The sequence below is a fragment of the Taurulus bubalis genome (genome assembly GCF_910589615.1).
Source record: "Taurulus bubalis genome assembly, chromosome: 3".
NCBI lineage: Eukaryota > Metazoa > Chordata > Actinopteri > Perciformes > Cottidae > Taurulus > Taurulus bubalis.
The window spans coordinates 14914096-14927543 of NC_136591.1; the positions used below are offsets into that span (position 1 = coordinate 14914096).

Sequence of the window (13448 nt, forward strand, 5' to 3'; positions counted from 1 at the left end):
ACAATGTTACAATGTTGTTGGACTTTTGTAATTTATTTCATAAAATAAAGGAATGGACTTCCAGAAACGTATATCTTTTCTAGCAACAAATACTTTCTAGTAACAGATATACAAAAAAGTAAAAAAAAAGCACAAAATAACTTTTAATATTTACTACCACATCTCTTCCTCTGTCACACAGCTCACGAGAGGTCCACTTCAGATACAAAATGTAATTTCATAAAACCCTTGTTGTTTTTAGTGACCCTCAGCCCCTTTATCTGCTGAGGCAGCAGCAATATACTTAAGGTAGCCATCCTCCACTTCCACGTTCTCATCTCTGGCTGCTGCTGCAGCAGCACCCACAGGACTAGGCAGGTAGACATTTTCCCATCTTTCTCCAGAATCTGTCCGTGGATTCTGAGAGGCAGCAACCACAGCAGCGACCTCCAGGCCGTGGTTGATGTAGCTGGCCTCCTGGCTGGCCTCCAGCGCCGGCAGCTCCGACAGAAGACCCGCCAGCATCTCGCCCAGTTCCCCGAAGTCGGGCCTGCTGCTCGGCTCCTGGTCCCAGCAGCTCTGCATGACCTCATAACTGTGTTTGGGGCGAGATGGAGGAAGGAGAGAGAGGAGGCAGTGTGAGGCAGATACAACTATACATAACTGTAGATATACAATAATAATCCCCATGTCTTAAGACATAGCAATAATGTGTGACCCGTCGTTACAGGGTTCATCTTTGTGTTGAGTGATATTTCATTTATCAAAAAAGTCTGGGAGAAAGTATAATTTATATATATATTTAATGTCTTTGACTCTTTAGTGGTTGTATTTGTATTTGAAGAGCATCAGTATACCTCACATACCTGATAAGAATCAGGTATGTGAGGTATGCAATTAGAATGCACAAACAATTAATACATGTACAATAAAGTAATACATATATTTGATATTGGCATGAAACCCTATTCAAAAATTAGAGGTAGAAGTTAAACAGGTATGAATAGTGTCATCTTGTAGTTATTGTAAATTCCTTATTAAAAAGTCTAATACTAATACATTTAAATAGTTAAATCGATTTATTAACATGCTTCCTTTTATATTGCTCTGAAATGTTCACTTTTAGATTGTGGACATTTCAAAAAGCTGCAGCCCATTAGGTGTGGCAGTTAGGTAACGATGTCTTTGTCAAAGAAATGTCCCCGTAAAAACAGCCTGCTGTGTATGTGCTGTATGTTCTTATAGGGTACACTAATGCACAGCATATACATTAATTAACTTATGGTACCCCCAGCTTTCTGTTATTATGTATAACCAGGAGTGCCCCTGAACCAGCACAGGAACTCACAGCCCAGGGTCACAGTCCTCGGGGGGTTTGAGCCTTTGTCCGGACATCAGCAGCTCCAGCAGCTCGTGGTTGTGAACTCCAGGATAGGGAGTCCTCCCCCGGGACACAATCTCCCACATGGTCACCCCGAACGACCACTTAAGAGGACAGGGACGAGAAAATCACACTCTCAGTGTACAAATTCAGACGTTCGGGAAACATCAGAACCCCTGAATTGATGGCGCTGATGGTGTGGCCATCCACGAAGCCGGGACTCACCACGTCACTTTTGGTGGTGTAGACGGACTCGGACAGGCTCTCCATGGCCATCCACTTGATTGGCACACGGGTAACTACTTTCTGACGATAGTAATTGCTGCTATAGATTTTCTTGGAGAGGCCGAAGTCGGCCACACTCACCCTGAGGTCATCGCCCAGCCTGTGGATGACATTTATTTTTATTTTTATGAGTGCACTCTGCACAATCAGCACAGGTGATGCTTTCTGGAGTCAGATCAAATAACAATTTGAGAGTTCTGTTATTTTTTGTCCCAACACATTGCGTCTTTGAGGCCCTCAATCTGCTTTATTAACATTTTTAGCAGCTTCCTTCCCAGATACGAGCCATGGTTGAATACCAATGGCTGAGGACAGAGACACAGTCATACACGAACAAGGAGTCCTTCATTTTAAAGCCCCCACCCCCGTCCCTCTCAATGTCTCCCTCTGATGGACTCACATGCAGTTGCGTGCAGCCAGGTCTCTGTGCAGGAACCCATGCGCGCTCAGATAGTCCATGCCTGCTGCGATGTCGATCATGAAGCGCAGGAGACTCTGATGGGGCACAGACTGGAAGACAGGGGGACAGAAGGCTGTGCTCTGTGATTTCATTTTATCCACTTTGAACACAAATGTGCAGACGTAAACGTGTAGAAGTGAGAGGGGCGATGACGAAAATTGTGTTATTTTAACCATAGTAAAATCTTTGTCATTGTTTGACAAAAGATTAAAGAAGCAGTGTTTAGGATTTAGTGTCATCTGATTGTGAGTTAGCAGATTGCATCCAACTGAATACCCCTCCACTCACTCCTTACTTTCCAAGCAGGTTGGAGAACTACGGTGGCCTTCAAGTAACGTAGAAACATGAAAGGCTCCCTCTTGAGCAAGTGATTTGTTTGTCCGTTCTGGGCTACTGTAGCAACATATTGATGCAATGTCCAATGTCAAGTCTCTATTTGATCATGTGACAAGATGATATTCCAAAGCTAGTTTAGGCACACCAGCTGAGCACATGTACAAGCTGAGCTATCAGTCATGCCTTCCAAAGATAAAATAGGCAGTGAGTAACGAGGGCCCATCTTAATGGTGTGCACTGGGGCCCCGTCGTAACTAAGTTACGCCACCGCAATCTTCCTTGTGTGTATCTGGGTATGCATGTGCTGACTGCATCTCACCATAGGAATATCGCCATATCGTGTAGCAATGAGGAAGCGGCGCAGGTCTCCATGCTTCATGTAAGGAAGGATGACCAGAGGGACCGGCAGAGGAGAGTCCTGCTCTCTCTGTAAAGTAACTCCTGCAGGACACACGCACGTGCACGCACACGCACACACACACACACACACATACACACACACACACACACACACACACACACACACACACACACACACCTTTCACTAGGTTCAGGATGCTATACTGAGTCTTTGTCAAATCAGATTTTCTGACACATGATTTAAACCTTTTTGATATTTTTGTTGAAATCCTCACTCCGCCCGTGAACTCGTTGAGCTCTATTGAGTCTTTTGCCGTGTTCACACCAAAACAGTTGCGAATTTTCGCAACGCCACTTCGCCTATATCGCGCCGCAGGTGAAAAATTCGCACTATGTGGTTAATCCGTTTTTTCGCAACCATCGCTGGGGATAGGGGGCGGGGCTTATCTCTCTGTCTTGAAAACATTTACTATTTCCTTCATCCACCAGGTAAATAACCACTAGTTCTGCTTTATACTTGTTGAGGAAGTCTCACACACGTCGGAACATCAACTGCCCCGTGTCTGGGTTCATAACATTATCCGCAGTCGCACACAGCTCCGACTCCTCCAGGACGAGTGTCTGAATGAAGCCGCTTCCAGCGCTGCTTCAGCGGACCAGCAGTTTCATTCAGTAACGGCAGGACGGCGGTGATGCCGGGCGGACCTTCTATCTCTGTGTTTGTGAAAGCATTTACTATTTCCGCCATTCAGCATTGAAATAACCTCTAGTTCTGCTTTATACTTGTTGAGGAAGTCCCACACACGTCGGAACATCAACCGCCCCGTGTCTGGGTTCATAACATTATCCGTAGTCGCACACAGCTCCGACTCCTCCAGGACGAGTGTCTGAATGAAGCCACTTCCAGCGCTCCTTCAGCGGGCCAGCAGTTTGATTCAGTAACGGCGGTGATGCCGGGTGGAGCTTCTCAACGCTGATTGGCTTTCGCAACTCCACGTCATGCGAATTATTCGCTGGAGTTGAAATATTTGAACGCCGGCGAAAAAGCGAAAAAGCGGAGTTGTGAATATTCGCAAAGCCGTTTCGCCTCTATTTCAACTGCAGCGAATAATTCGCATGACGCGGAGTTGCGAAAGCCAATCAGTGTTGAGAAGCTCCGCCCGGCATCACCGCCGTTACTGAATCAAACTGCTGCTGGTCCGCTGAAGGAGCGCTGGAAGTGGCTTCATTCAGACACTCGTCCTGGCGGAGTCGGAGCTGTGTGTGACTACGGATAATGTTATGAACCCAGACACGGGGCGGTTGATGTTCCGACGTGTGTGGGACTTCCTCAACAAGTATAAAGCAGAACTAGTGGTTATTTACCTGGTGGATGAAGGAAATAGTAAATGTTTTCAAGACAGAGATAAGCCCCGCCCCCTTCCCCAGCGATGGTTGCGAAAAAACGGATTAACCACATAGAGCGAATTTTTCACCTGCGGCGCGATATAGGCGAAGTGGCGTTGCGAAAATTCGCAACTGTTTTGGTGTGAACACGGCATTACTCTAGCTGCTAGCTTGACAGCTGTCAGTGCTAACAATAGCCATGTTCGTTGTTTACGCTCATTATGATCTTTTTTGGGGAGTGGCTTTGGATGGAGGCCTAAAAAGACGGGCTTGTCAGTGTTGCTGATTTGGCAACTTTCTTGTTAGAATTAACTACGTTTGGAGCTAGTGCTTTCATTGCAAAAGAGTTGGCAACATTGCTCTGGGTTTTCATGTTGAATCAAATTGATAAAATAAAAGTAATCTTGCTAGTTTCTCAAGATTACCAACCCCAGCTTTAATGATGACAAATACGTTTTCAGCTTTTCATTTTTTAAACATTTTATATAAGTTGTTTAAGGCCTTAGAAATCTTCATATTAAGTCATGACCCAAGCATAACTGTGGAGTGGCAAACTTCCCCAAAATGGCAACCTTACTGTAATATGTGCCAATGGCAAATCTAATGAGCGGCTGATTTACTCAACAGAATATTTTGGCTACATGTACTCTAGAAAGTCATCAGTTCTATGATGTAAATGGTATGGACTGCCACAGTCGCCCCACACAAACCATAATCATAATCATAGTGTTTATGTGACAACACTATTGTCGAGGTTTGGTTAGATTTAGACCCCAAAACGACTTGACCTTGTAGTAATGGCCGTCATGATAAACTAATTAATTTCATTCATGTAATCTTACCGAGTAGTCTGACCACATTTTCATGATCAAAGTTCTTCATGATCTCTGCCTCTCTCAAAAACTCATGTAAGTCTTCCTGGCTGTGGATTCCAACTACGTGGGACAGAGAAAAAGTACAAAAATAAGAAGTAACAGTGTAGAGTCTTGATAAAGGGTTTGATTTCAGTACACACACCTCTCATGGTCTTTACGGCCACCTTGATGTTCACGCCTTCATCTGGTGTGAAGACGCCTTCGTAGACTGAGCCAAACTCTCCTGTAGAACAGAAATAAACGACTAAATGTCATCACTTACCTTTATTCCCTAGTCAAATATTTTTTGAAACATGCATGGCTCTCAGGACAACAATGTCATGTTTTTTTCCAACACTTTGGTTAAGATTGAAGGGTCACAGCAACATTTGTGGTCATTCATGGTGTCCAGAGGATGAATCCAAATGTCACATTCCCTGACATTTCTTTGCAACCAGCAGGTCAAAGTGTTTACTCATTCAGTAAAATATTTATTTATTTATACATTATCATATTACTTGATGGATTGGCACATAATTTGGTGGGTTTCCAGAAGATGGATGTATCTTTATTATTTTGGTAATCATGACTTTTTGACAAGATGTTGATATAGACATGAACTACAATTGGATGGATTACCATGAAACTTGGTAAAGTCATTTTTCCTCACGTTAGCATTTAGCTAAAAGCCCCACTTTCTATAGATTAAGATAGCTACTAGCATGGCTGTAGACTCTTAGTATTGTTGATCCAAGAATCAAAAACATATGCTGAGAATCATTTTAGCCACCAGACGTCATCTTTGTGGCCTTTTTCTCCCCTCTGGCTGATTCAAACGTTGATTTTGGTGGATAGTCTCAGGCTGTATGAGAAATCATTCACTCTTTCATTATTCAAATATGTATAATTCTAATGACAGTATACTGAGTGTAAAGATGAAGATTGGCTATTTTTAGGTGCCAATAAATTGACCAAAACTGAACTATGATTGCGGTATGGTTTAAAGAATAGGCAACAAAAACACTTTCCCCACATTTTGGGATAGAGAGGGGTTATGTCTTTTTAAAGGAATTGTTCCCTGTCACAGTTCACTGTGACATGAACTCTGTTTTCCTGCATGAAGGTCAACTGGTCTGCTTTATCTCAGCAGGAATACTGAAGGTACAAGACATCTACAGTATATTCACTCTACTGAGAGTTTGCCCAACGATGGTTCTAGGTTGGGAGGCTATATGACGGGATCATTGTTGATGAGAAATCATGAACTGACCTTTGCCAAGCTCCTTGCCCAGGGTGAGCGTGTTTCTCTCCACCAGGACCTCTTTAAGACTGTCCAGCAGCCTGCCGCTTAGCCCCTCCAACAGCTGGACCACACCCTCCACCGCTGAAACAAATAGAAAGTCAAAGGATTCACATCTCAAATGTAAAAAAATATATTCTGAGCCCCCTTAAAACAGGTATTATCTGCAACTTGTCAAAAGAGGCTGGTCTTCCTCAAGTACTGATGCGAATAAGAAAACTAGTTGAAGATGTTTTACAAGAAAATGTATTCAGTGAATCACAAACAGTCAACTGAGAGTATCAAATTAAACTCAATGCATACACTAATTATTAAGAAGGGGGTTACCTAGGCCATATGACATTGGGTAGCAACAAGATATTTTCCAATAATAAGAATCCATATATACACACACTCACAAAACTCATAATTAATACAAATAAATAACAATAAATGATGTTCAATTGTTATTGTGGCATGTGTACTGTATATACTGTATGCTCTGACTTAATGGCTCTCTGACCTCAGGGTTCTATGCTTTGACTTCAAGGTCCCTTTCACAGTGTGTTTTCAGTTCATGAAAGAGAACTTTTATGAACTGAAAACACACTGTGAAAGGAATCAAGTTGTAAAACGAAAATACCGATAACTCCTAGACTGGACAAGGCCGTGGTATTGAACTGTCAATCACAAGGTAGCCTCGCCCTAAAGTATACCCTACTTTATGGTCGATCTAAATGAAGACTTGAAACTAGAGATTGAGAACATAAACTCATGTTTACAATGTTTACTGAGGAAATAGATCAAGAGATAAATATACGTCATTTTCTCATAGACTTCTGTACAATCAGATGCGTTTTTGCAACCAAATTAGAGAGAATGTAAGTTTAAGTAGAACTCCTCATTGGCTTCACTTTTCAGAATCGGAAGTTGTAACCTGACATGGATGAAATTGTATTTGTAAGGGATTTGATTTGTGTCAAAAGCATTGAGCAAACATACAACAACAAAAAAAGGAAAATGGCGCTTACTGTTGGATATCTGGGGTGCAGCCGCCACCTCCTGTGGATGTCGGTAGGAAAATTCAGCATTCATTGGCAAAAGCTCTACTTCCTGTTCAGACCTGTAGGTAAAATTATAACTTTAAGTTTAGTCATCATCAATTTATGTTTAAACAGTGTAGGAGGGTTTCCACACATATGGGAAAATATAGAATTATTTTTGTTAAATTCAGTCATTGGTAAACAGCTGTCAGCTGAAATACAAACGTGGTTGTGTAACCGCTGTCAAATTCCATGTATGTGTACACACACTAGGCCAATAAAGCTGGTTCTGATTCTGGTTGTAAAAATCTGTTGATATACAATATTACCTTGAAATGTCCTAGTATAAGATCAAAATATTGAAATATGATTAAATTACGTAGCAATTCGGTCTGCCACAATATTGTTAGTTATTTTTGATAATACAACCCTCTCATTGTGTAATTCCCCATCTTCCCCCATGGTGTTCCCAGCATGCTGCTGGGAGCAATCCACAATTAGTGGAGCTCTCCCTCGTGTACACTGAGAGTTATTGCAAAAACAAACTAGAGTCATGTTTCCACTTTACACACAGGATGAACACACAGCAGGGAATTATAAACGCATTGCCTCAGTGTCAAGATGGTTTGTTTATGAACATTTTCAGTATTTAGTAATGAAGCAATGAAGCAACTTGCTGGTAAGTAGTAAAAGTATTTTTTATGTGTGATATTTTGCTGTGTACACCTGCACAACGTTACTCATAAGAAACGTACAATGCAGGATTTAAGTTTCATGTATCAGCCACAAGGGATTATGCAAAGAGTCTGAAGACCTTTTTGTGTGTTTTTTCTTTGAAAGATGAGGATAACAGCATGATGCATTTACAGCTGTCTCCAAGTTACAAACTGAAACTATCAACTCAAATTAAACTGAACACCATAGGTTATAGAACCTGATTAACATTTTCAATATTCATTAAAGGTAGTCTATACGGAGAATGAACTCACTGAAGTGTGCGTTTTGTAATCCAAACTTCTCTTTGTTCTGTTCACATACCCGGCCCTGCTTTTACTGCATATGAGTGTAGGCCCACCGTCCTGCAATGCTCCAACCCTCGTCTCCTAAAAATTACGTTCCCCCAGAACTAATACGCATTCCCAATTACGTTTGATCAGAAACGTATCTCCTCCCTGATTATGTTTGTGTTTGACGTATTACACATACGTTGATTATACACGTATAGGTTGATTATACACGTATTTTAGTTTTATTGTTTTTATGTTTGTGTTTGACGTATAATAATACGTTTATAATCGTGTGTTTGTGTTATTGTTTTTTTTATTTTAGCATATTTGTTTATATATTATTGTTTTTCTTTATTTAAGCATATTTTAATTTTTAAACTCTGCGGAGAAAAAAGAAAAGAGGGGCGGGGTGAGGCCAGTGACAGCCGGCCGGCCCGGGAGTCGGCCGCACCGGGAGGACCGGCCGCACCGGAGCACCGGCCACACCGGGGCTCGGTGTTCAGACGCTTGGCGTCGCCGTTAGGCCGTCGGTAACAGCCTCCTTCGCGCCGGCTCCGGTCTTCTCTGAGTCGGGTTGTTTGTGAATGCAGCCCAAAGTGTGTGATAAACTCCATCTAGTGCAGTAAACCACTGCGATCATCAGCAGACACTCGGATCTCTGTGGTCACATCAAGTGCAGAATCTGACGTGAAAAATATTCAAACGGGCGGAAGGAGTCACGGGACCCAACATCCGGTTTTCAAAATACTAACTGATATGAATATGTTTAGAACATTTCTGACCACATCCAAACATCTTAACTGTACTGGTCTTACAAAAATATTATAATAAGTCAAACACAACGTACTGTTACAGTTAAGATGTTTGGATGTGGTCAGAAATGTTTTGAACATATTCATATCTATATGTATATATATATATATATATATACATATATATATATATACGTATATACGTGTATATATACATATATATATACACGTATATATGTATATATATATAAAAATTGTAAAACATTGTCATTGTATATATATATATATATATATATATATATATATATATATATATATATATATACATACATATAAAAATTGTAAAACATTGTCATTTTATCAGAATATATGCGGCCATTGCTGTGCTGAGAGGTTAAAGTTTTGGATGGGACAATACTATTTTGATTATTGTCCCATACAAAACTTTAACCTCTCAGCTCAGCAATGGCCGCACACATTCACCAGCAGTAACTTTACAGTCGTAGACCAGAGAAGCAGAAGTGGACCTGAGTTTAGTGTAGTTGCTGCGCAGGACACACACAGCGATGGGGATTACAGCCATGAGCAGCAGGACGCCAAATAAAAGGCCGACTGTCAGCCATATGGAGAGGCGACTCTGTTGAGGAGCCGGCGTCATTTGGTGCTCTGAGGCGTTTAAGTTCGGGGTCACCTCGATCACCACAGGTGGAACTTTCCCTGTAAAAAAAAAAGAGAGAGAAGTGTTTCCTCTCGCTCAGCACTTTTGACATTCTATTTACTTCAAAGATGCATTTCACAATTATTATTTTTTTAATTGTAATAGTAACCAGATGATTCATCTTCTTGTGACCATGAATATGCACAGCAAATGTCATAGCCATCTGGCTATTAGTTCTCCAGACATTTAGGTGTAGACTATAGACTGTAAGAAGTAAACATAGTCATCAAGACGTCATCCATTGGTTTGTGGACTGCTGTTTTGAACCCTCATTTTCTTTTACAACCAATTCATATTTGAAATGCAGAGGATTGACGTAGAGATGCCACTCTGATAGCGGCAGCGACCCGCCAATCACAGTAAGCCCGCCCTAAAGCTGACTCTGCTTTATGTTCTGTTTGACTATACGTGGACCATAATTTACTAAATGAACATCATGCTGTATTGAAGAAGACTTTAACAGAGCTTGACTAACTTTGCCAGACACTGCCACTAGTAGAATACATATAATATGTACCCAGTGCTTAACAGCAATTACAGGACAGTGTTAAATGTAGTGTAGCAGAAGAACAAGATAAGTCATAAAGGTGGCAAACTGAATCAGTATTATCAATCACACAGCAATAATATATATTGCGAACGTAAGATAATATTAGCTAGCATTAGCTAATGATAAAGATGCAGCTAACATTGGTAATACCATGGCAACAAAACCTTTAATGTATTGAGCGAGAGTGTGTTTTGCTGCGTATGATTTTTTTATTGAAAGAGGAAGAATGTGTTTTGTTTGAGTTGCAAAGTACTGCTTTAAAAATAAGCAGGCTAGCTCGTTCAGCATGGGAACTGTTGAGAAATAAAAAAAACAGAATTGAACCCTCACTATTTTCTCAGCTGTCTGAGGTATCTAACGTATTGACGACTTCTAGTCGGGCTTACGTACATCTATGTACGGTGACAGTGGCAGTGGATGAGGGCTGCGCCCCCCTCAGGGTGGATATATCGTTCCGGGCTTGCACCGAGAGTCTGTAGTCGTGCTGCGGGTTCAGTTCTGTGATGCTGAGCGACGTATTGGTCAGCCCTGCCGAGTCTGGCAGGAAAAGCACATCGTCCCCACATGCCTCCCACCGACGGCCAGAATCTGCTTCCCTCTCACACTTGATGCAATACTTCACTTCCTGTCGGCCGCCCCGGTCATGCGGAGGATCCCAGGTCACCGTCAGCACAGAGTCATTATGATGATAGGCCGTTAGATTCACAGGGGCCGAGGGCGGCTCTGACAGGGACGCAAAACATGATCAGACTTTGCAAAATCTACAAAAAACATGTAGTAGAAGGTAGACAACCAGTGACATCAATCAATTTTACAATAGATACATAATCAAATTGCATCTTATTCAGTAGAAATGGGGGTCACTGAGAAGTGAAAAAATAAGACAAGTGGAGTCCATTATTGTCCGCCACCGTGTCTTTCCTGATAGCCAAAGTTGACGATTTTCTAATTCACAATAGTGGCTTTAATGTCCAACCCCATGCATTCTTTGTATAATAAGAGGACACCGGTGTTTCTTACTGGTGCAGCCGAGCTCATCAGGGTCAGTTGGCAGGCGGCTGAAACCCTGCATACAGTCGCAGCTCTCTGATCCCTCCGCACGCGTCCTGCTATTCGGCGGGCACGCCCGGCACTCTCCACTCTCATTGGCTGGTTTGTAGTAGCCCATCCAACATGCTGGTGAAACAGAAATAGTGATTGTCTCCTTCCTACTGCTAAGTGGTGTTTGTAAAAGCTTTGTAATGTTTGTGAGTGTGAAAACTGTGAGTGAGATATGTAGTGACCGGGATATTTTACAGTGTAACAATAAAGTGCTTTATGACAAATGATGTAATGGCAACTGTTTTTAATCAACCTCAAACATATCTATGACATCCCAAGTGCGTCCCTAAGAATAGCATAATTGGCAGTATGTTTATGGGTTATTAATGCTCCCGTGGCACAGGCCCCATCAGCAAGCTTTGTCTTTACAAAGAGAATACATGTCGCTGAGAATGATATCTGTCGAGCAATGCGCTGGGAATATATAAAACTGAGAAGAAGGAAGATCATTGTGAAGAGGATGTGAAACTCATCTATTCAAGATTATTTTAGCCAAGATACTTATACTGTGAAATGTTTGCGTCAGCACATGGCTTACTTGTTTGGCTGCCATTGGCTCAAAAAAAACATGTCGTAATTTCTTGCACATTGAAAAAATGTGTTCAGTTGCCTGGATGTCCAGTGGATGGTTTATTAAATTAATGAAATTAGCAGCATCAGTTTATGCCTTCCTAGCATGTGACATTTGGCACTACAACTAAAGCCGAAGTTAAAACTTGACATAAGAAGTCGTAGACAAGAATTTCTAGTTGACCCAGCTTCCAGAGTGAATTGACATTGTAAACATTGTGATGTTGACTTCAAACCTTTTCCTTTTCCTAACTGCTGAATGATGTCCAAAGTTGGTCGATGAATTTCAACCACATTAAAGACTTAAACAGGCGTTGATGATAGTTTCTTGGGAAAGATGGACGTCGATAGAAGATGATAAGTGTCACATGAAAAAAAAACATATTTTAGCTCTGATTGATTAATTAATCCCATAATTTTTACAGTCACGAGTCTCGACCTTAAAAAGTGACTGTTAAATGGTAAATGGACTGTACTTGTACTGTAATGGCAGGGGCTGCCATATGCAAGGTGCCACCTGCCCATCAGGACTATCTAACATTCATACCCATTCACACACCGCAACAACAGTGGGGGAAATCGGGGTTAAGCGTCTTGCCGATGTACACAGACATGGACTAGCGGAGCCGGGGATCGAACTGCCGATCCTTTGATGGAAGGACGATTCTGCTCAATCACTGAGCCACAGTTGTTACATTGTGCAATTAACATTTACTTCATAATGATACATTAAAGTAAAAAATAGGTATATTGCCACTTTAAACTCTGCCATCTATTTGTATCCTGGTATTGATGGTTGTGCCAGAACATTTTGTAATTTGAATAAATTATAAATCTCCATACCTTGACAGGCGTCATCCTTGACTTGATGTCCGGCTTCACAGGCACACACACCCTGCAGTGGACCCCAAAGTCCCTCCACATCACACTCTCTAACAGGTGGGGAAACCGCCACAGCTCCCTTCACGCAGGAACCCGTCAACGGACCCGACGCGGCCCCGGTCCCCTCAAACACGGCCAGGTGGGACACGGTGTCAGGGCACCTCCTGTAGTACAGTCTGATGGATGTTACCAGCACACATGTTCCTGAGTAGGAGAGGGCCAGCTGGAAGCCCCTGCTGCTGACGGGGCCCAGACTCAGAGCCCGGCTCCGGTTCAGGTAGCTGGCTATAGGAGGGAATGTGGAAGGGAACGGCTTGGAGGTCTGAAGGTCCAGGACTGTCACAGTATTTGGAAATTTTTCAATTGGTGTGTTTGAGTCCAACAGGTGAACTCGTAGAGGGCTGAGCTGACCGGACGCCTCCTCTTCTTGGCCAAATGAAACATCCATCAGCAGATGGTGGGCATCTCTCCGCTCCATCCAGTGGCTTGAAATAGTTCTCGTCAT

General features: G+C 42.2%; 1 protein-coding gene across 1 annotated transcript; it reads right to left on the bottom strand.

The window, feature by feature from the left end:
• Positions 1-209: 209 nt before the first annotated feature.
• On the bottom strand, positions 210-13448 carry LOC306734301 (tyrosine-protein kinase receptor TYRO3; the record flags this gene model as incomplete). The annotated part of the gene is made up of 12 exons (XM_079215658.1): positions 210-574; positions 1328-1464; positions 1586-1745; positions 2046-2155; positions 2761-2882; positions 5030-5122; positions 5205-5285; positions 6312-6425; positions 9621-9839; positions 10781-11113; positions 11411-11566; positions 12905-13448. The coding sequence occupies 12 exons, from the start codon at positions 13446-13448 to the stop codon at positions 238-240; spliced, it is 2406 nt and encodes an 801-aa protein (XP_079071784.1). The 3' UTR covers positions 210-237.